The sequence below is a fragment of the Panthera onca genome, chromosome C1, assembly GCF_046562875.1.
Source record: "Panthera onca isolate mPanOnc1 chromosome C1, mPanOnc1 haplotype 2, whole genome shotgun sequence".
In the NCBI taxonomy this organism is placed as follows: domain Eukaryota; kingdom Metazoa; phylum Chordata; class Mammalia; order Carnivora; family Felidae; genus Panthera; species Panthera onca.
This window is the reverse complement of record NC_138346.1, coordinates 187,110,542-187,131,720: the sequence shown is the minus strand read 5'-3', so window position 1 is coordinate 187,131,720 and position 21,179 is coordinate 187,110,542. Positions and strand designations below refer to the sequence as shown.

General features: G+C 55.6%; 3 protein-coding genes across 8 annotated transcripts; all 3 read left to right on the top strand.

The window, feature by feature from the left end:
• Positions 1-1,291: 1,291 nt before the first annotated feature.
• Positions 1,292-4,000, top strand: DPH2 (diphthamide biosynthesis 2). 2 transcript variants are annotated; one of them, XM_060621866.3, is made up of 7 exons: positions 1,384-1,661; positions 1,875-1,987; positions 2,243-2,466; positions 2,645-2,803; positions 3,200-3,328; positions 3,409-3,585; positions 3,667-4,000. In XM_060621866.3, the coding sequence occupies exons 1-7, from the start codon at positions 1,515-1,517 to the stop codon at positions 3,789-3,791; spliced, it is 1,074 nt and encodes a 357-aa protein (XP_060477849.1). In that variant the 5' UTR covers positions 1,384-1,514; the 3' UTR covers positions 3,792-4,000. The 2 variants fall into 2 exon arrangements, with proteins under 2 accessions (XP_060477848.1, XP_060477849.1); XM_060621865.3 differs by having other exon boundaries at positions 1,292-1,661; positions 2,645-3,328.
• A 2,839-nt stretch (positions 4,001-6,839) lies between these two features.
• On the top strand, positions 6,840-10,491 carry ATP6V0B (ATPase H+ transporting V0 subunit b). 2 transcript variants are annotated; one of them, XM_060621901.3, is made up of 8 exons: positions 6,840-7,019; positions 8,063-8,111; positions 8,344-8,427; positions 8,555-8,632; positions 8,839-8,908; positions 9,030-9,081; positions 9,297-9,487; positions 10,191-10,491. In XM_060621901.3, the coding sequence occupies exons 1-8, from the start codon at positions 6,953-6,955 to the stop codon at positions 10,215-10,217; spliced, it is 618 nt and encodes a 205-aa protein (XP_060477884.1). In that variant the 5' UTR covers positions 6,840-6,952; the 3' UTR covers positions 10,218-10,491. The 2 variants fall into 2 exon arrangements, with proteins under 2 accessions (XP_060477884.1, XP_060477885.1); XM_060621902.2 differs by lacking the exon at positions 6,840-7,019 and adding an exon at positions 7,095-7,488.
• An 866-nt stretch (positions 10,492-11,357) lies between these two features.
• B4GALT2 (beta-1,4-galactosyltransferase 2) lies at positions 11,358-21,112 on the top strand. Of its 4 annotated transcripts, XM_060621879.2 has the most exons (8): positions 11,358-11,769; positions 12,064-12,220; positions 13,313-13,668; positions 13,879-14,114; positions 16,939-17,129; positions 17,301-17,423; positions 17,535-17,639; positions 20,228-21,112. In XM_060621879.2, exons 2-8 carry the CDS (start codon positions 12,186-12,188, stop codon positions 20,376-20,378), a joined length of 1,197 nt encoding a protein of 398 aa, XP_060477862.1. In that variant the 5' UTR covers positions 11,358-11,769; positions 12,064-12,185; the 3' UTR covers positions 20,379-21,112. The 4 variants fall into 4 exon arrangements, with proteins under 4 accessions (XP_060477862.1, XP_060477863.1, XP_060477864.1 ...); XM_060621880.2 differs by lacking the exon at positions 12,064-12,220 and having other exon boundaries at positions 11,360-11,663; XM_060621881.2 differs by lacking the exon at positions 12,064-12,220 and having other exon boundaries at positions 11,360-11,769.
• The last annotated feature ends 67 nt before the right edge of the window (positions 21,113-21,179 follow it).

Genomic DNA, 21,179 nt, shown 5'->3' with positions numbered 1-21,179 from the left:
ATCTCACTCCTTCCCCTGTCCTTTTCCCAATCTTTGCATGAATTCTGTGTCTTCCATTCTACATCTCTCTTCGATCTCTCCCAATGCCAGCCAGCATCCATCCCCCTTACATGTACCATCCCCTGAGGCCACTCTGTTCCTTTTCTTCTATCCCTCCTCAGTCCCATTCTCACATTATTACATTCACAATTCGTATTACATTCATAATTCAAAATTACATTCATAATTTCTCATTTCTAGAATATGTGGGGATGCTTCTTTTAGTCCTTTTCTCCTACTGCATGGTGTCTAGGTGTCTTCTTCCTCCCCCACCCCCCATGATCAAATGTAGCATATATAAGCTAAGAGATTGAGGGGGCTAAAGCCTAGTTCCTGAAGTCAGACCTGGTTTTGATATTGATTGTGCCACTGATTTGCTGTGTCTTACCAGAACTTCAGTTTCCTCATCTGTAAAATGGGACAAATTTTTTTTTAAGTACTCTACACCCACCATGGGGCTCAAACTCACAACCCTGAGATCAGTAGTTGCACACGCTACCAACTGGGTAGAGCCAGCCAAGCACTCCTGGGACAATTCTGACTCCAAAGGCTGTAAATGCTAAGAATGTAGTGCCTGAACAGTAAGTGCTCAATATTTGCCTAATTGACAGACTGCTGTGAGGATAACAGCAAATGCTTTCAGTATATATGATATGCAAAGGACTACTTCATAAAGTTTTATATCTAAACTCATTTGATCCAGCAATCCTATCAGGAGTGCTATTGTTACAACCCCCATCTTGGGGATGAGGAAACAGTGACAGACACGTTGAGTAAGAAGTAATGGCAGAGCACAATATTCAAACCCAGACAGCCCCGCACCTGAGTTGAAAATTAGGCAATGTCACCTCCCAAATGATAGAATGCACATGAAGTTCTGCTCAAACTGGAGTATTTTCAGGGAGTTGCTTTTTTTTTTTTTTTTTTAAGTTTATTTAATCTCTACGCCCAACGTGGGGCTCAAACTCACGACCCTGAGATCAGGGGTCGCATGCTGCACCAACTGAGCCAACCAGGAGCCCTTAGGGGTCGGTTTTTCTGAGCTCTGCTGGCGGTTTGGGAACGGAACGCGAATGCCTGGAGAGGCGGTCCAGGGGAACTACAATACCCACAAGGCCCCGCGCCTTCTGAGGTAGTACCGATTGCCTGGGGCTCTGAGACAGATTATTGGTTCTCTGTGGGCGGCCTGGCGAGGATTGGAGGGCGGGAGCCGTGCTAGTTTGATTGGTAAAATTACCACCAGCCCCGCCTCAAAAACCCGGAAGTAATTCCCTCGTTGGTCCGTGTGTAGTGGTGTAACGGAGAAACGTGAATTTGGAGGGGTGGAGGGATGGTTCAAGGGCTGCGCACTGATTTCCCAGCCCCACCGTCCCTACCAAGTGACTCTGACTCTTTGGGGGTTGCTTTTGAGGACGCGGTGCCTGAGGCTGACCGAGGGAGGTCCCTGCTGCTTTCTGCCACCCAAGCTGTACCTCATGGAGTCTACGTTCAGCAGCCCCGCGGAGGCAGCGCTGCTGCGAGAGGCGGGCGCTGCCGGAGTGCTCACTCCTCTCGCGGACCTGGACCGCGTGTACGAGCTGGAGCGAGTCGCTGGATTTGTCCGCGACCTAGAGTGTCAGCGGGTAAGGGCAGATTGGGGAGGGGTGGCTCACCTCTGGATGGGTCGCCCAGAAGATCGGGATCTTTGTGTAATTTTGTGAGGATGGAGGTGCGGGAGGAGTTGCTCCTCTGGGAGGAGGGGCTTTGAAGGTCAGGTAGGGACTCTTGGAAGGTTTTCCTTAAGAGGCCCTCGGTGGAGGAGAGGTTGTTCATGACTCCATGGCTTATGCTTACAGGTGGCCTTGCAGTTCCCTGACCAGCTATTGGGAGATGCTGGGGCCGTGGCTGCACGACTGGAGGAGACCACAGGGTCGAAGATGTTCATTCTGGGCGACACAGCTTATGGCAGGTGTGAATTTGAGCTTGAAGATTGAGGGTGGTGTAGGTCTACTGATGCAGGGCTCATGGTGTTTCCCCCCTAGGACAGTGTCTGCCCCCAGCGGCTGTGTTTTTCCTTGATGATGATTCCTCCTCTCCTGATACTTCCTCCCCTCAATGACAGTGTCTTCTTTTCATAACATTATTTTCTTCAGTGACCACATTTCCCATGAAAGGCAGCTTTTCCTGATGAGAACTCTTCTCACTAATGGTATCTTTCCTGCAGCTGCTGTGTGGATGTACTGGGTGCTGAGCAAGCTGGAGCTCAGGCCCTTGTACATTTTGGCCCTGCCTGCTTAAGCCCTCCAGCTCGCCCACTGCCTGTGGCCTTCGTCCTTGGTCAACGTTCTGTGCACTTGGAGCTCTGCGCCAAGGCCTTTGAGGCCCAGAACCCAGACCCCAAAGCGCCTGTGGTGCTGCTAAGTGAGCCAGCCTGTGCCCATGCCCTGGGTGAGCGTTTTTGCCTGTGCATGCAGGAAGGGTGGACCAACTGCTTAGTGCCTTGATAGCCCCATTTCAGTACATTCCTGTAGAGCTCTCGATATGGCCTTGATCCCATTCTTTGCTTTTGGGTCACATTCAGCCTTTTGGGGATGAAAGGGTTCCTGACACCACCCCTTTCTTCCAGAGGCCTTGGCCACTCTCCTGCGCCCACGTTACCTGGACCTGCTTGTCTCCAGCCCAGCTCTTCCCTTGCCAGTGGGTTCCTGCAGTCCAGAACCTGAGCCCCTGGAGCGTTTTGGGCGCCGCTTTCCCCTGGCTCCAGGGAGGTGTCTGGAAGAATATGGTGCCTTTTATGTGGGGGGCTCTGAAGCCAGCACTGACCTTGACCTTGACCCAGACCTGAGCCGGTTGCTCTTGGGCTGGGCACCAGGGCAGCCGTTCTTCACCTGCTGCCCGGACACAGGGCAGACTCAGGATGAAGGTGTCCGGGCTGGACGGCTAAGGGCACGTAGACACTACCTGGTAGAGAGGGCCAGAGATGCCCGAGTGGTGGGGCTGTTGGCAGGTACTTTGGGTGTGGCCCGACACCGTGAAGCATTGTCACACTTGCGGAACCTGGCTCAGGCTGCAGGCAAGCGTAGCTATGTGTTGGCCCTGGGGCGGCCCACACCTCCTAAGCTTGCCAACTTTCCTGAAATGGATGTCTTTGTGCTATTGGCCTGCCCTCTTGGTGCTCTAGCTCCACAACCTTCTGGTGGCTTCTTCCGGCCTGTATTGGCACCATGTGAGCTGGAGGCTGCCTGCAACCCTGCCTGGCCACCTTCAGGCCTGGCTCCCTACCTCACACATTATGCGGATTTATTGCCTGGTGAGTGGTGGGGTACTGCCTGAGCTGGAACCACTTGGGGCATGGAATTGGGCCGGTATGGATCCTCTTTCTCCCTCCAGGCTCTCCCTTCCACGTGCCCCTCCCACCACCTGACTCAGAACTGTGGGACACCCCAGATGTGTCACTCGTTACTGGGGAACTCCGACCCCCACCTGTCTGGAAGCCATCAAATGATCCTGGATGCTTGGCCCTGACCTTGCGGCCCCAGCTGGAGCTGGCTGAGAGCAGCCCTGCAGGTAAGTGTGCCAAGTCTCTGCTCCCAGCTGAACTCTTTCCCCAAATTCAGCCCACTTGGCCTCAGTCCCCTCTCTCTGCAGCTTCATTCCTTAGTTCCCGGAGCTGGCAGGGGCTGCAACCCCGTCTGGGTCAGACACCGGTGACAGGAGCTGTGAGTGGAAGACGAGGGATTGCCATCGCCTATGAGGATGAGGGAGGCAGCTGATACCATGTGGGGCCAGAGACACAGATGGGCTGAAGAATTGCTGCAAAGACCTTTAATACTCCCTGCATCAACCCTACTCCTCTGCCTGGATCCTTGATGCAGGGAAGGACAGACAGCCCCTCACTGAAGAAGGGGACCCAGCTCTGTCCTGTTGTGGCACTGGCATGAGGCTTAGCATATAGCGGTTTAATAAATGTCTGTTGAACTGATGGGGACTGACTTGGGGTTTCCTGAAGTCTTATGGGTCCGTCTGTCCTCCTGGGAACAGCCCAGGACCTCTGGCCAGTCCCAGTTTCTGGTGTGCAATTGAGGTTCTACCCTTGTCAAAGGTTCCAGGTGGTCTAGACCAGGATTTCTCAACTTTGGTACTATTGACAAATTTGGGTCAGATAATTCGTTGCTGTGAGGGGCTATCCTTACGTTATAGGATGTTTAGCATTATCTCTGGCTTCTGCCCACTAGATGCCCCTAACATACCCTTCTTCAATTGTGATAACCAAAAATGCCTCCAGACATTGACAAATGTCTCCTGTGGGGCAAAACTGTCCCTCGCTGAGAACCACTGGTCTAGACCTGTGTTGTCCAATAAAGCAACTGCTAGACACGTATGCCTATTTAAACATGAACTTAAACTAGTTAAAATTAAAAACTCAGTTTCTTAAGGTGCCTGGCTGGCTCAGTCAGAAGAGCATGAGACTCTTGATCTCTCAGGGTTGTGAGTTCGAGCCTTGTGTTGAATGTAGAGATTACTAAAAATAAACTTTAAAACTAAGTAAAATAAATAGGGGCACCGGGGTGGCTTAGTCGGTTAAGCATCCTGCTTCAGCTCAAGTCATGATCTCACAGTTCATGGGTTCGAGCCCCACATGGGGCTCTGTGCTGACAGCTCAGAGCCTGGAGCCTATTTCAGATTCTGTGTGTCTGTGTCTGCCCCTCCCTGACTCATGCTCTGACTCCCTCTCTCTCTCTCAAAAATAAATAAACCTTGGGGCGCCTGGGTGGCTCAGTCGGTTAAGCGGCTGACTTCGGCTCAGGTCATGATCTCGCGGTCTGTGAGTTCGAGCCCCGCGTCGGGCTCTGTGCTGACAGCTCAGAGCCTGGAGCCTGTTTCAGATTCTGTGTCTCCCTCTCTCTGACCCTCCCCCGTTCATGCTCTGTCTCTCTGTCTCAGAAATAAATAAACGTTAAAAAAAAATTTTTTTTTAAATAAATAAATAAACCTTTAAAAAACAAATTAAAAAAATAAAAATAAAAGTAAGTAAAATAAATAAAAATGCAGGTTTTATTTATTTATAACAAGCATATTATAAAACATTATATAGGGGCACCTGGGTGGCTCAGTCGGCTAGGTGTCTGACTTTGGCTTAGGTTGTGATCTCACGGCTTGTGGGTTTGAGCCCCATGTCAGGCTCTGTGCTGACAGCTCAGAGCCTGGAGGCTGCACATTTTGTGTCTCCATCTCTCTCTGCCTCTCCCCTATTTGTGCTGTGTCTCTGTCAAAAATGAATAAACGTTAAAAAAAAATAGAATATTATATAAAAACAAGTACATTTCAGTGCTTATTTAGTCACATGAGAGGACAGTGTAGCTACAGGACATTTCCATTATTGCAGGAAGTTCTTTTGGACAGTGCTGGTCTACAATGACTAATTTGTTTCTCAGGGAAATCACAGAAACTTGAATAAACTAGATACTTTTTCTCCTGTTTATTTTTATTCGTCAAACACTACAGGTCCTGAAGGTCTGAATTGTATTTGACTGGATTCCTGTCCTCATAGTGGAATTGGGAAGAGAGGCAGTTAAGTAAGCAATTGCCACACAGTGAAACAGTACCATCTATAAGGAGGGAAGCCCCTGTGGACACTTCTTCATTCCCCACATTTGCAGAGAAGCGTGGTATGCTGGCATTGTCCAAAGTTAGTTAAAGAAGCAGGTGAACAGGGAGATGAGGTCCTTGCCCTCAGGGAGTGCCTGGTCTACTGGTAGAGGCAGATCTGTAAAAGGACCATGGCAACAGACAAGGTGGGCACCAATCGTGTATTCTACAAATAATGTATGGAGTGTGCTAGGCACTGGGAATACAGCAGTAAGCTCAAAAACCCTTTCATACTGCTTACATTCTCATGGGGCGGGGTGGGGGGGGGAAGAGATGAACAAAATAAAGTAATTGGCATGCCAGATGGTGATAAGTACTATGGGGAACTATAAAGCTGGGAAGGAGTGTAAGGAAGAGTGGGTTGCAATATTCAGCAAGATAGTTAGGGAAGGCCTTTTTAAGAATGTGACAAAGACCAAAAGGAAGTTATGGAGTGGACCACGTGGATAAGTAGACCAGAGAACAAGTGCAAGGGTGATGTACTGGGGGTATGGCTGGTATGTTCAAGGAAAAGCAGTTAGTGGAAGAATATTAGATGAAGTCAGGTAAGGGGCATGGGAAGCCGCACTGGGAGAGGCCTAGTGGGCCATTATAAGGACTGTGGCTTTTATTCCAAGTGAAATGGCATTTTAAACCAAAGAGTGACATGATCTGAAGTTTCGTAAGGATCACCAGGGCAACCGGGAAGCCCAGAGCAGGTTATCACCCTGCCTCTGGGTTAGGGAAGGCTTCCTGACAGGGCTTTCCGGGGACCAGTAGGTGTTAGCTGGGCAACGGGATGAGCACGAAGAAGAGTACTCCAGGCAGAAGAAAGCATGAGCAAGGTGAGAAAACATGACACTCTCACGGAACTGGGTAGGACGACAAGGGAGGGGGCCCAGGGGATCCAAGCAATGGCTTGGAGGCTAAGCTAGGGAGGCTCAAGAGCAGGCTCCGGTGTATTGCAGGGCTGGTGGGCCGATCTGGGACTGAATGTCAGGGCTGAGGAGGCGCAGATTTGGAGAGACGCGACAGGGACCACCTAGAGGTCGAGGTACTAATGACGCCAGAGCCTCTTCCGAAGCGCAAGACTACAACAACCACAATCCTTAGCGCTTGCAGTTCCGGCGTCGCCAAGTCCTAGACTGGAGGCGACGCGGCGCGGGGTCACGTGGTGCGGGCGCGTCACGTGGATAAGTCAGGTGACGCTGCGGGGCGGGCGGACAGACTGCGGGGCGGACGGTGGACGCAGGGACGCGGGTTTAGCAGTGGCCCCACGGACCCGAGCCCCGCCGTCGTTGCCGCCATGACGGGGCTAGCGCTGCTCTACTCCGGGGTCTTCGTGGCCTTTTGGGCCTGCATGCTCGTCGTGGGTGAGGCCGGGCCCTGGCGGGCGGGGCCGACATCCAGTCCGAGCTGGTGGGGTTAGAGCCCAGAGGGAGAAGTGGAGTCCCGGGAATGCTGGGCCCCTATGCTGGCCCTGTGCCTGAGGCTCGAGGACTTGCCTCATGCCTGTTGGGGCTTCTGACCCTGACAGAGGAGACCCAGATCACCAGCTCCTTGAAGGAGGGGCGCGGGCGGTGGGAGGTAGGGGCCGCGAGAGCAGCCCCGGTCCCTCTCGGTCACTACCACCTCCTCCCCCCGTCTCACTGCTGCCGCCCCTCGCTTGCTCCTGATGGGCCTGCTTGGGTCACGAGCCGACTGTTCCAGTTCCTCTTTTCCCGGTCGTTTTGCCCTCCCCCACCCACAGCTTGTTGGGTAAACAGCGGCTCAGACTGGGCTGGTGGAATCTGGTGTTCTCGGCCAGAGCTTCTGCTCCCTTCTTTTCTCCAGAGTGTCCAGGTCTGCCAGTAGCTGCCGGTGGAGGGACTTGGTCTGGGAGGAGGAGTCACCGGGCGGGGGGATATGGTACTGAGGGAGTGGCAGAAAATGGAGGCCTGAGCAGAGGGATTTGTTTTTTTTTTTTTTTTTTTTTTTTTTTAAAGCTTTTATTTTTTTTTTTTTTCAACGTTTTTTTATTTATTTTTGGGACAGAGAGAGACAGAGCATGAACGGGGGAGGGGCAGAGAGAGAGGGAGACACAGAATCGGAAACAGGCTCCAGGCTCCGAGCCATCAGCCCAGAGCCTGACGCGGGGCTCGAACTCACGGACCGCGAGATCGTGACCTGGCTGAAGTCGGACGCTTAACCGACTGCGCCACCCAGGCGCCCCATGAGCAGAGGGATTTGAATAGATAGCCGCGCTTTGACACGAAAGCCAGCTTGAGGACTCTCCCTTGACCTAGGTGTAGGCAGACCTTCGAGGAGATGGCACATCAGCCGGGCAGCAATTTCTTGTCTAAGTTGAGAAGCTTCTCTTTGGAGAGCCGTCTCTAACCACCCCCCCCCCCCCTTTTTTTTTCTCTCACTGCTGCAGGAATCTGCTACACCATTTTTGACTTGGGTTTCCGCTTTGATGTGGCATGGTAAGGGAGGGAAGGGAGAAGATTCCCCTAGGAGCTTTTCTGCAGCCTTTCCTCTCTGACCTAAGGCCTCTACTCCACCCCATCCACAGCTACCTGCGATATGGACCTTTGGGAGATATGAAATGTTTTGTCCCAACATCTAGGACCAGGGGGCTTGGGGGGTTGGGGGCTGGATTTCGTGCCCACTTCTCCACTGGGGCTGAAATTGCTTTCCTCCCTGTTTCCACACCAGGTTCCTGACTGAGACTTCCCCCTTCATGTGGTCAAACTTGGGCATTGGTCTGGCTATCTCCCTGTCTGTGGTTGGGGCAGCATGGTGAGTGTTGGGGTGGTGGGACTGGGGGGAGGGGCTGAGTCATAGCAGGTGGTCATTGGGTCCTTAGTCATCCTGGGGTCAGTGACAAGCTTGGGCTCTGCTCATCAGTTTCTTATCCTTCCACCAGGGGCATCTATATTACTGGATCTTCTATCATTGGGGGAGGGGTGAAGGCCCCCAGGATCAAGACCAAGAACCTGGTCAGGTAAGTGTAGGGCCTTCGGATGGTTGTCAGAACCAGCTGCATTGTGAGCTGCATATTTGTTTGATCTGACATGCTGCTCCTGACCAGCCCCCAATGGGGTGGGGTATCAGTGGGGGAAATGGTGGCTGGGGACTCTCTGGGGACGAAGGTTGGTTTCTTTCTTATTTTCTCCTCTCCATCCCCATGCCCACCACTACCACTACCAGCATCATCTTCTGTGAGGCTGTGGCCATCTATGGCATCATCATGGCAATTGTGATTAGCAACATGGCGGAGGTATGGAGAACCAGGGTAGGGTGGGCATCTATTCCAGTGTGTTGGGTACAATGCTTAGTGATATTGAGGGAGGGGGAGTGGCATAAGGAGTGGTTTCGGATTACTTTTCTGTCTCCCACAGCCTTTCAGTGCCACTGACCCCCAGGCCATTGGACATCGAAACTACCATGCAGGTAGGTGGATGTGTGAAGGAAAAAAAGCTGGGGCTTCATGTCTGTTTCCCCCCCTTCCATGGCCCAGCTTAGACTTATTTCAATAGTCTCTCACTTTGTTTGGCCTGCTTTGCCGAGTTGGGGTGGTGACTGGCCCCATTAGTCCATCTTGGGCCCTTGTCTTCCTCTCCCCTTGTGCCTGGCTTGGCCTCAATACTCTCTTTCCATCCCCCCAGGCTACTCCATGTTTGGGGCAGGCCTCACAGTGGGCCTGTCTAATCTCTTCTGTGGAGTCTGCGTGGGCATCGTGGGCAGTGGAGCTGCCCTGGCTGATGCACAGAACCCCAGCCTCTTTGTAAAGATTCTCATCGTGGAGATCTTTGGCAGTGCCATTGGCCTCTTTGGGGTCATTGTTGCAATCCTTCAGGTGATGAATCCCGTGGGGGAACCTGTGTCCTTGTCCCCAATCCAGACTCATTCTCCTTCCAGAGGAGCCACGGTGCTCCCTTTCCCTCTATAACCATAGAACCCCTGAATAGCTCCCCCCATTTCATTCCCATTTTTTGGTTTCTCTGTTTGAAGCTTTCTAATCTGGTATCATTGATAACTGTAATGTTTATTTCCCTGCTGCTTTGTGTCTTTGTCTTTCATTGAGTCTTTCTGTTCTGTTATTTTTTTGTCTATTTGTAGTCTAGACTGGGTTGGGATCTTGGCTGTGTGTCAGTCTGTCTTGGTGTGTTTGACTATGTTTCTCAGGGCTTGTGTGTATGTATGCTGTCAGTAGGACAGCATGTCTGAATTGTGTGCGTCTTGTCTTTGACAATGTGTGAGCGTGGCTAAGGATCAGCCTGATGGTCTGAATGTGACTGAGTGCTTAGCTGGGTTGACTCTTGGTGACTGGTCCTGTCCATATGCCACTTCTCTCCATCTCTCTGTCCCACGCCTAACTCTGTGGTTGTCTGACTGTCCTTGTTCATCTGTGTTTGTCACAGCATGCCCATCCTGGTCTAGTCATCCATCTGTTGTGGTCTGTCCATCCTGCCATGGGTTTGCTAGGCCTGATCTGTCATTTGTCACTGTTTTATCTATTGCTCTGCCTCTGTCTGATTTCTCCTGTTCTTCTTTTGCAGACCTCGAGGGTGAAGATGGGTGACTAGATGATCTGTATGGGTGGGGCTGTGTCCCACTCTTATTTATTTGTGGTTTTCCTGGGACAGCTGGAGCTGTCATCCTTGGCCTTTCAGGGGGCTTGTGTTCAAGAGCCCTCCCTGCACTCACTTGTTTGTCAACTCGGAAGCACTGCCTGGCTGGAGCCTCAGTGTGGGAAGTGGGTCACTGATGACCGTGTGCAGCTGTGCACCTGTGTCCCACCTCCACCCCTAACCCATTTTCCTGGTGTTTGTGAAATAAACGTGGTATTTGTCTGGGTCAGTGCCGCCTCTGTTGCCTTCCTTTGCTACTTTCTTTCAGGGAGGGAGGGTAAACGGGCCTGTAGGCCTCAACCTAATGTCAGCCTCTTGGCACTTTTCTGGCTCATACATAGTCTCTACTCTGGACAGAACTAGTTCCTGGGTGGGGAGGTATGGTGCTGGGCTAAGGACTCTGGCCCTGAACATCCTTACTGAAAGGAACAAGGGAGTCTGGGGATATGGACCCAGGTGATTGTGCAGGGGAAGGGTCTGTCCTTAGTCCCATGTCTTCAAGGTTTTGTCTAAGCCCAGATGAGCCATCTGCTTACCTGGCTCTACCCTCCGGCATCCATCACCCTCTACCCCTCTGGAGCTTGGAGCCCATTCATTTGCCTCTGCCTATCCCCGTGCCATCCCCTGCCAGTAACAAATTTGAATCCTTGTTCCCAGGGCCCTGTCCAGTTCCTCCCACTTCCGTGCAGTCTCTTAACCAACCTCCTGTTACCCTAGAAGCCCCTGCCACACACGTCTGTCCTCGCCTTTAGGGGTCCTGCCCAGCTGGTGGGCCTTTAATCCTGTTCCTATCCATGAATTGACAAATCCCTAACCTCCCCGTTTGTGTCGCCTAACTTCCAGGCCCCCTTCTTCGGCAGAGTTCGAGCTCCAGCCCACACCCACCCCGAAATGGGTTTGACCCACCCACACCGCCCCATCCAGGCCCCGAATCCAACCTCTGGAGTGACCTTACCGATGTCCGCCCCTCTCCGGTCCCTCGCCACCCCCGGCCCCTCGCTCCGCCGCGCTTGGCCGCCGGCGGGAGGGGCGGGTGGCGGAGGCGCGCGGCGGGTGCGGGCGCGCTGGAGGCGGGGGCCGCGGGGGCGCGCGCGCGGGCGCGCCGGCCGGGCCTGCCCCTCCGAGGCGCCGTAGCGCGGGAGGGAGGCGGCGGCGCTGTGGTCCATCGGTCCTCGGGTCCGTGGGTCTGCCCGGCCGCCCGGCCCCGCCCTGCCCCCCGGGGCGGCTCGGCTCCATGGCCCGCGGCGGCGGCAGGAGGCGGCCCGGGGGCCGCAGGGGCCGCTGACCGGGCGGCGGGAGGCGGCGGGGCCGGGCCATGGGGGACGGAGCCGTTCGCAGCCGCGGGAGCCGGGAACCCAGCCCGAGCAGGAGCGGCACCCCCTGCTGAGCCCCGAGCGCCGGGTGAGAGGGGTGCGCGCGCGGCCCCCAGCCCAGGGCCCCGACATTCCAGACCCGGCCCCGCCAGGAGCGCCCCGAGCGCGGCCCCGCGATCCCCGCCCAGGAGCCGGTGAGAGGCGCCGGCGGTCAGACCCCGGCCTGGCGTTTCCCCACCCCACCCCCACCCCTCCCCCTCGGCTCCCCCCGGACTCTTCTGCCCGCCCCCTGCCAGCCTCCCTTATTGTCCTCGCTCGCCCTGGCCTCGTGGCTCGGGGAGGCGCTCCACTCACGTTTCCCCCTTGGCTCGGCCCCCGCCCCACATCCACGCCCCCCCCCCCGCCCCCCGCCCCGGCTCCACACCCACCCGGTCTTCGCTGCCTCCCCCGTCCCGGGAGCCACGTGTTCAGGCCGCTCTGTCTTCCAGCCCCGCCCAAGCGCACCTCGCAGCCTGGCCGCCAGCCTGACCCAGAACCCCTGCCCGGGAGGGAGGGGTGGGAATGTTTGCACGTGGGGCCGGGCGTCTGAGCTGCCGGGGAGCCTGCATGCATGGCTGTGTACATCGAGGAGCAGCGGCTTTGTTTGTGAGTGTGTGACTCTGCGTTACTGTTACTGTCGTTGGGGTGTGTCTGTGACTCTATATGTAGTTCTCTGTGTGTCCTGAGTGCAGGTGACTTTAGCTGGGACTCCAGGTATCTGTGGTTGTGTGCTGCTGGGTATCTGTGAGACTCAGCCTGCTTCCTGAAGCATTGCCAGAAGTGTTGGTGCTCTGTTGGAACCGCAGCTGGAGCTGTGGCCCAGGCAGACCCTTTCCTGCCTGCTGGTGCTGGACCCACCTCCAGGGCCCATATGTTCCTTCTTCTGGGAATCAGCACGAGCAGTGCTGCGCAGGCGCCAGAAAGTTCATCCCAATCCTTGAGGTCTTAGAGGAGGGGTGTCTCATGCCCCACCCTGTATTTTGACCTCGTGCTCCGGACGGAAGGGAGCCCATAAACATCTCGTTCGTATTTGGGCCTCCTGGATGCTGAGGGCCACTTCCCAGCCTGGTCCTAGTTGGTCCGGCCTACTTGCCACTGGTACCTATCCAACCCAACCACTGCCCCCCATGCTTCTGGGAAGACTAACTGACGTCGTGAGTACTAAGCCCCCTTGCATGGTGGGTACTCAATAAATGGTCTCCCTTCCCCAGACCACGAGTCCTGGGTTGAGGATGCTACCCTGTGGGGTGTTGTCCTCTGGGGGCGCAGGTACACATACGGGTCTGCAGATAAACGTGTTTCCGTGTTGAGGTATGAACCAGTGTGACTAGAAGTCATGTGTCCGTGTTTCTGAGAACACATGGGAGTGTGTGTCAAGACATACGGTAAGGGCGTGCACCTGAGTGTGAGAGTGCATGAGGCTGTGCTTGTGTGTATGCGTGTCCGCAAGGACAACGAATGTACACCTATGTGGGTTAGTACTCAGGTGTGTGAGGATGTGTGAGTAGTGAGTTGCCAGGGACCGTGTCTGTGTATCTGTTTGCAGGTGGAATGTGAGCCCGTGAGTATCACAGGGTACGAGCAGGTAAGTGTGAGGATGTGGATCCGTGAGTGTGAGCAGCGGGCGGGAGAGGGGTGGGTAGCCTTGCCCACAGGGCCCTGACCTTCTGGCTCTGTTTCTCTCTTCCCCCTGTGCAGGCCGGCAGCCGGATGCCCGGGCCCATCGGGCGGGCCGGCGGCCGCCTGCGGGATGAGCAGACTGCTGGGGGGGACGCTGGAGCGCGTGTGCAAGGCTGTGCTCCTTCTCTGCCTGCTGCACTTTCTCGTGGCCGTCATCCTCTACTTTGACGTCTACGCCCAGCACCTGGCCTTCTTCAGCCGCTTCAGTGCTCGGGGCCCTGCCCGTGCCCTCCACCCAGCTGCCAGCAGCAGCACCAACTTCTCTCGGCCCAACGCCACTGCCCCCAGCTCGGGGCTCCCTGAGGCTCCCAGTGCCCGGCCAGGCCCCACGGCTCCCATCCTGCCTCCCTGTCCTGACTCGCCGCCTGGTCTTGGTGAGCCTGCAGGGTGGGGCCTGCCTATTGGGGTGGGCAGAAGACCTGACCATTTTGATTTGGGGAATGACCCATGGGAGCGCTGGGGCTCTGGGTCTGTCGCGAGAGGGCTGTTCCTGGGGTTCCCTTGCCCACCCCTGGGCTGCGGGAGAGGGCTGGTGTCCCTGGATTCTGATGAAGGCCTGATTCCCGCTACCGTCCTGCCTGCAGTGGGCCGACTGCTGATTGAGTTCACCTCACCCATGCCACTGGAGCGGGTGCAGAGGGAGAACCCAGGCGTGCTTCTGGGCGGCCGCTATACGCCACCTGACTGCACGCCCGCCCAGACAGTGGCAGTCATCATCCCCTTTCGACACCGGGAGCACCACCTACGCTACTGGCTCCACTACCTGCACCCCATCCTGAGGCGACAGCGGCTGCGCTATGGCGTCTACGTCATCAACCAGGTGTGCTTCCTGTGGCCCCAGGCCGCGCACCAGCCACCAGGGAACCCATAAGCACCTGTAGGTGTGGGGACCCACGTGCCTTGTGGGGCATCCGTGGGGTTGGGGGCATCCGTGGGTTCTTGTCTGCCTATGGTTGTGTGGAGCCGTGGATGTACGCCTGGGGCTACGTGTACGCCCATGCACACACAGGAAGGTTTGCGTGTGTGTGAAGAGGAGTGTGCGCATGCGAATGTTGGCACGCACACTGACAGGCGTGTGCATGGCCTCAATGGGGATGAGCCCCGTTGTCTACGGTTGACAGGCCCCGCCCCATGGAGGTGGAAATGTAGGGTCTGCTGGCTGTGAGGAGATGTGGAGGAGCCCCAGGAGAGGGAGAGTTAGACCCTGAAAGAGAAATGGAGTCTGCATCAGGGCCAAGGCCATAGCAGAGGCCCGGGAACTCAGCTTAGTGTCTAAGCCTTCCCACGGGCCTCGCTGGGGCTGGCTGCTGGGGTCTGGGGAGGATGCGATCAGGTCCTCCTTCCCATACTTGGGACTCCCATACTTGGACTTGGATCTCTGTAGACTCCAGGAAGATGGTGTGAGATGAGTCGGAGCAGGGCGCTGTGGGAGCACATAGAGGCCTTGTCCAGCCCTGAGGGATGAACAGGCATCAGCCAACAGACAGACTGGAGGCCCCAGGCCCCAGTGAGAGAATGGGTCTCGTGTGTTCGGGAACTGTTGGCTGAGGTGTGGAGTCCAACGTGTAGGGTGGGTAGCGAAGATGATGCTGGAGTTGCTGGTGGAGGCCAAATCCAGAAGGGTCTCTGGAGGCATGTGAAGCAATTGAGCCCCAGGTAATGGGGCACCACTGGAAGGTTCTAAACAGGGAGTGGTGTGTACGTTTCTTATTGGGAAGATTGCTCTGCCAGGGCATCTCGAGGGTTTCTTCTTGGCTGTTTGCCAGGTGCTTGGCTGCACCTGTGAGGGAGATGGGAGCACAGGAGCTGGGCCAGTCTGGGGGAGAACATGACTCTGAATTCTTTTTTGCATGTGATGAGTTTGAGTGTCTGGGTGAAGTATGAGAGGAATGTTCAGGAGGCAGTTGGACCAGGAGTGAGGCCTGAGGTGCAGAGAGGGATCTGGGAGCCACCAGCATGCACATGGTCCTTAAAACCCAACAACATCCAACCTGCCCAGGGAGCATGGGACCCGAGAGGAGAAAACCAGTATGTAAGGGACGGGTGGAGAAAGGGACAGTGCCACAGAGGCTGTGAAGGTTGGCCAGAAATGTTCAAGGAGCCCCTGGAGAGTGTGGTGTCCCAGAGGCCCAGGAATAAGTGTCCAGAAGGAAGCATGGTGGCTACGTGAGTATTGCCGGGGGAGTGAGGATGTGGACTAAGAAGCGTCCAGTGGATTTAGCAACAAGGTGGGCCCAGCGAGAGCCATTTCAGGGGCATGGTGGGGGCGGAAGCAGATTGCAGTGGGTTGAAGAAGGAATCAGATTTGACAAAATGGAAATAGCCAATTGGAGACAACTCTTTAAAAAACTACTCTGCTGAGAAGGGAAGGCAAAGGTAGGGCGGTGGCTAGAGAGAGGTTTATTTTTCAGATGGGGTAAAATTGAGCGTGCTTATGAGCTGCGTGGGAGAAACCTAGGGCTCCTGGCTGGTGAGAGAGGTCAGAAAGGAGAGCCGATGAGCCAGGAGAAAACACAGAGTTGCTGCAAGGGCTGGTAGGAGAGAAGTGAAGGGCCGGGAGGAAAGAGAGCAAGCAGGGCTAGGTGGTTTAGGGGAGCAGCTCCCACCCTGTCAGGCCCAGGTTGGCTGGTGGGAAGGAGGGGTCAGGATTCCTCTTCTTCTTCCAGCAGGGCCCACCCTCTCCAGTCTGGCTCCAGTCTGTAATTTATGAGTTGGGACAGGGGCTCAGGGTCACCTCCTTCCATGGGATCCTCCTCGCTCTGGCCAGAATTTGGAGCTTGGGCCTGCATGGCCAGGAACCCAGCCTCAAGGAGGCCTGGCCCTGCAGCCCTATTTCTCAGGGGACCCCCAGGCTCACTGGGCCATGGCTGCCTGTATACCCTGTGCTTGTCATTTTGCTGGGGAGACCAGTGAATGTAGCCAGGTCCTGTCCCAGTCCCAGAGGCTGCCCAGGGAGTTGGATGTGGATCCAGATGAGCCAGAGGGGGCAGGTGGCTGAGACTTAGTGGCTCAGTCCCCATTGTTTCTTTACCTTAGACACTGGTCATTTGGGGCATTCATTGTTCATCTCATTTTGTGACTGTGCTCAGCAGGGATACAGGGCTGCTCTTCTCTAAGGTTTCCACCAGCACAAAGATGATGCCTGGCATCAAGGACAGGGCTGTAGGGCGTGCTGGAATGTAGGGGTGAAAGGAGTGAAATGAGAGCTCTGAATCACAGTTTACCCAGACACTGGCATAAGTGAGGCTCATAGGAAAGAATGAATAATTATGCTGAGGAGGGGAGGTTTGATCAGAGAGGCCTTGCCAGACATAAGCCTGATAAGCAGAGAAGGAGAGCCTTCCAGAGCTAACACCGAGGCCTTGAGGCAGTAAAGCCTGGCATGTTCTGGGGCTGCTGAGGAACATAGTACAGCTGGGCCATGGGGTCTGAAGGCAACAGCCAGAGAGGAGACTAGAGCCAGGTCATGGAAAGCCTTAGAAGTCAGGTCCAGGACAACAAGCTGGACTTAGGGGATCCACTCAGAGGGCAGGGCGGGGGCGGGGGGTAGTAGTAGGCCCCTGGGGACTTCTGGACAGTGGTAGAGTGGCAGGTGCCTGCCAGTCACAGGCCCAGAACTGACCTTTCCCCTGCGCCAACCCCAGCATGGTGAGGACACCTTCAATCGGGCCAAGCTGCTCAACGTGGGCTTCCTAGAGGCGCTGAAGGAGGATGCCACCTATGACTGCTTCATCTTCAGTGACGTGGACCTGGTCCCCATGGATGACCGAAACCTGTACCGCTGTGGTGACCAGCCCCGCCACTTTGCCATTGCCATGGACAAGTTTGGTTTCCGGTGAGGGCTCCTTTCTCAACTGGACCCAGACTCCCCATCCCTACTGTCTGCACCACACCCAGCGCCCCCTTGCTTCTGGCCCTTGTGGCACACTCTCCCCCACCCCATCTCTGGCCCTCCCTCTGGAATCCCCTCAGGCCTCTCACTGACACCTGCCCTTCCATGCCACAGGCTGCCTTATGCTGGGTACTTTGGAGGTGTGTCGGGCCTGAGTAAAGCCCAGTTTCTGAGAATCAATGGCTTCCCCAACGAGTACTGGGGCTGGGGTGGCGAGGATGACGACATCTTCAACCGGTGAGTAGGGGCGGGGCGGGAGTAGACCGGGTGCAGAAGGTGCAGCGCAGACTGGGCGAGGCTCCTTGCCCTTCCTGGTGCCTGCTCCAGCCCGTCTGTCCCCATCCCCAGGATCTCCCTGACTGGGATGAAGATCTCGCGCCCAGACATCCGCATAGGCCGCTACCGCATGATCAAGCACGACCGGGACAAGCATAACGAGCCCAACCCGCAGAGGTGACCCCAAGTGCCCTTAATCCCTTACTCCCTAGAAGTGACTCCCCAGCGCCGCTGATCCCCAGATGTTTCCCCAAGGCCCCTGACCCTCGATTCCTAGAGATGACTCCCACATCCCTGATTCCTGTTCCCTAGCCCCTAGCTCAGCCTCACTCCAGACTTCTGTCCTCCTGATTCGGAGAGGTGACAGGAATGTAAAGGCAGGGCTCAAATCATCACCGAGTAGATTACATTCCCGTCGGTGTCCTCACAGACCTCCCTTGTGCCAGAGCAGATGGGACAAGAGATAGCAGGTGCCGGGCACAGCTCCTGGGCCTGGGGCCCCAATAAAGGTGGCCTGAGCGATGTGGGGCAGGGCACGGAAAGATAGTGCTGGCCTCTCTGAGACGGGAGTGGGCTGCTCCGTCCCCGAGGATGCGGCAATATTTGGTGTCTGGTGCTGGCTGGGAGGAGCACCTGAGGGCGCATGCAGTGTAGACCGGCACTTCCTGGCACTGCTTTAACCTTGGTGGGAGGGGGGCCCAGAGCCAGTCCCAGCTGGACATCCCATGTGAAGTTCATTCCAGGGAGGGAGACAGGCAGTTGCAGCACAAGGTTCAGGGCATGTACTGTCCTGGCAGAAAGAGGGAGTGATGGTGGGAGTCCTCCTGGAGGAGGTGATGGTAAACTCGGAACTTGGAAAGGTTATTTATTCAATAGGTACTTGTCACACACCTGCCTTGGGCACAGTGCTATCTTCACCAGGCTAGTGGAGGTGGTCAGTTTGAAAAGGAATAGCATTTGCAGGAGTCTGAAATGTGAACATGCCGAGAGTCTGAAAGTCTGGTATTACAATCTCTGAAGGCTGGGAGTGACAGTAGAGGGGTCAGTGCTGGGTGTTTGGGGTCGCATATCCCAAGATGAGAGTTTCACTTTTGTCCCAGGGGCACTGGGGAGTCACAGAAGGGCTTTAAGCAGGGGACGGGCAGGATGAGATTTGCGTTTGAAAGGATCACCCTTTGAGTTTGAAGAAGGTGAAGGGCTGGCAGAGCTGCTGGTGGGCCAGGAAGGGAGCCGACCAGGCTTGGAGGAATCCGCCGGGCCCAGGGGTGTGATAGGTGTGTGCCTGCTGTGCCCCCAGATGGAGCAGTAGGCTTGTTCTGTTCTGAACCCAGGATATAAGAGTGGGGAGGTCGGTTGCAGCACCAGTGGAAGGTTGACATTTGGCAGGAGCATGAAGCACAGGGCACGGGGAGCTGATGAAAGAGCAGTTCAGATAACAGACGTGGTGAGCGGGGGAGGGAGAAGAGGGGCTGCAGGGCATCCAAGGGAGAGTGCTCGGTGTTGGGATGGCTCCAGAGAGGGATCCAAGCCGAGCTTGGAAGGACCGGAAAGGTCCAAACAGTCGGGATGAGGGTGGGAGCAGAGCTCTAGAAGCACATGCCAGGAGCCTAGGTCCTGTTTCAGGCCTAGGTGTCATCATCAGTTCGTGATATCTGCCTTGGGTGAGGACGTGGCAAGACAGCACAGCATTTCTGGCTTAAGGAACTCTGGATGGCGGTTCCATCCACCTAGTTGCTTTTGCCTCAGATCCCGTTCTCCTGGATTCTTCTTTCACGCACCCTCCATGTCTAAACCATCAGCAAGTCGTGTCCGTGCCATTCCCAAAACACATCTGAGCCCATCCACCTCTCCCTCCACCGCCTCTGTCATTTTGTCTGGACTACTGCAGTGGCCTCTCACCAGCTTCCCTGTTTCCCCTTGCCCTTCTGCAGTTCACATCCTCTGCCCCCCCACCCCCACCCGACCCCACCAATGGGCTAAAAATCCCTGTCTTCTCACTCACAGAATAAAAAAACTGCTTCCTCTGACTTACATAGCCCCGCCTCTACATGCTCTAGCCTCCATGCTATTCCTAAGCCCTTGGCCCATTAAGCTCTGACCCCTTACTGTGCAAATTCTCATTCCCAGTTTAGGGTCAGGATATGCTTACTTCTGCCCGAATGCTCTTCCCCTGCTGTCAGTGTGGTGTCACATGTTCACCCCTTCCAAGGCAGCCATCTTGGTCTCCCTCTCCTGTTTCCCTTAGCACCCAGATGTGTTCCTTGTCTGTTACCTGTCTTCCCTAGTGGAATAGACTTGCCATGAGAGGAAGAACCTTACTGTCCTGTTCATGGCTGTGTCTCTGGTACTTAGAGCAGAGCCTGGCACTTGGGGACTACTCAGTAAGTAAGTGGTGAGGGACAGGGAAGATAGCACAGAGAAGAGGGGCTTGGGGAGTGAAGATGATGACCCGACACAAGACACATCACATTTGAGGTGCCTGTGGGTTACCCATGTCTGGGTCTAAGGCTTGGAAGAAAAGTCTGAGATGAGAGAGATTTGTGAGGGTGTCACAGTTCTGGATTCAAGGGTTTAAGATCTCTGTTCTGAAGGCAGATGCCAGAGCAAAAGGGCTCCAAGCCGGTGACGGGCAGAGGGGGTGGTGAGAGAACGGAGTCATCCCTGGAAGAAGCCAGGGTGGTTTGAGCCTTAGCCCAGAAATCTCATACTAGGTTTACTGGGTTTACTGGGTAACCCTGATCTGGACCCACTTCCATCTTATCTAGGTTTACCAAGATTCAAAACACGAAGCTGACCATGAAGCGGGATGGCATCGGGTCAGTGCGGTACCAGGTCTTGGAGGTGTCTCGGCAACCGCTCTTCACCAATATCACAGTGGACATTGGGCGGCCCCCATCATGGCCCCCTCGGGGCTGATACTAATGGACAAAGGCTCCCAGTGCCAAGGATTGCCTGCCAGAGGACTGACCTATATAGCCTGGCTGGTGGTTGCTCTATGGGGGATCTCCCAGGACTGAGACTGTGGGCTCTGTTTCCGGAGGGTCTTCAATAGGCCCCCCCTGCAGCTGCACCTGGAAGTTTCAGAACCTACTCTGGGGGACTTCCAACCTGGGCAAGCCCCTCAAGTGTGGCCCTCTCTGGGGTCAACCCTTCTTCCTGCCCCTTCCTCCCCAGCCCAGCCCTCCCTCGCCGTCAGGGTCGGGCCAGCCCCTGCACTGCCTCACCGAGTGGCCTGGGCTAGGTCACTCCACCTCTCTGTGCCTCAGTTTCTCCCCCCTTGAGTCCCCCTAGGGCCTGGAAGAGTGGGAGGTATGACTAGGGGGCAGTGTCGCTTCCAGGGGGAATTCTCAGACCTGAGGATTCCCCCGTACTCCCAGGGGAGGGGAAACCTTTTTCATTCAACATTGTAGGGGCAAACTCTGGTGCGCCCCCTGCTGAGGAGCAGCCCCAGGAGGGGACCAGAGGGGGTGCTGTGTCGCTGCCCGGGATCTTGGGGTTGGGCTTTGCATGCGGGGCAGGCGGGGCTTAGATCAGTCAGTCAGGTTCTTGCCTCCCTGTGTCGGAGAGAAGGCAGTAGCCCCAGGGCCGGCTCGTTGTTTGTACATTGCACAGAAACTTGTGTGGGTGCTTTAGTAAAAAACGTGAATGGAGCAGCCCCTTTGTCTGCTTGGGGTTGGGGATCTAGGTCCCTCTGTGTGTTGTGGGAGGGCACCTGGC

Bases quoted from the DNA above. Each gene is read 5' to 3' on its own strand.
- ATP6V0B (XM_060621901.3), top strand. From the start codon at position 6,953: ATGACGGGGCTAGCGCTGCTCTACTCCGGGGTCTTCGTGGCCTTTTGG. The intron at 8,112-8,343 runs GTAAGGGAGGGA...TTTCCACACCAG, and splicing joins TTCCGCTTTGATGTGGCATG to GTTCCTGACTGAGACTTCCC. The intron at 8,633-8,838 runs GTAAGTGTAGGG...TACCACTACCAG, and splicing joins AAGACCAAGAACCTGGTCAG to CATCATCTTCTGTGAGGCTG.
- DPH2 (XM_060621865.3), top strand. From the start codon at position 1,515: ATGGAGTCTACGTTCAGCAGCCCCGCGGAGGCAGCGCTGCTGCGAGAG. The intron at 1,988-2,242 runs GTGTGAATTTGA...TCTTTCCTGCAG, and splicing joins GGCGACACAGCTTATGGCAG to CTGCTGTGTGGATGTACTGG. The intron at 3,329-3,408 runs GTGAGTGGTGGG...TTCTCCCTCCAG, and splicing joins TTATGCGGATTTATTGCCTG to GCTCTCCCTTCCACGTGCCC.
- B4GALT2 (XM_060621879.2), top strand. From the start codon at position 12,186: ATGGCTGTGTACATCGAGGAGCAGCGGCTTTGTTT. The intron at 12,221-13,312 runs GTGAGTGTGTGA...CCCCCTGTGCAG, and splicing joins GAGGAGCAGCGGCTTTGTTT to GCCGGCAGCCGGATGCCCGG. The intron at 17,424-17,534 runs GTGAGTAGGGGC...CCCCATCCCCAG, and splicing joins GATGACGACATCTTCAACCG to GATCTCCCTGACTGGGATGA.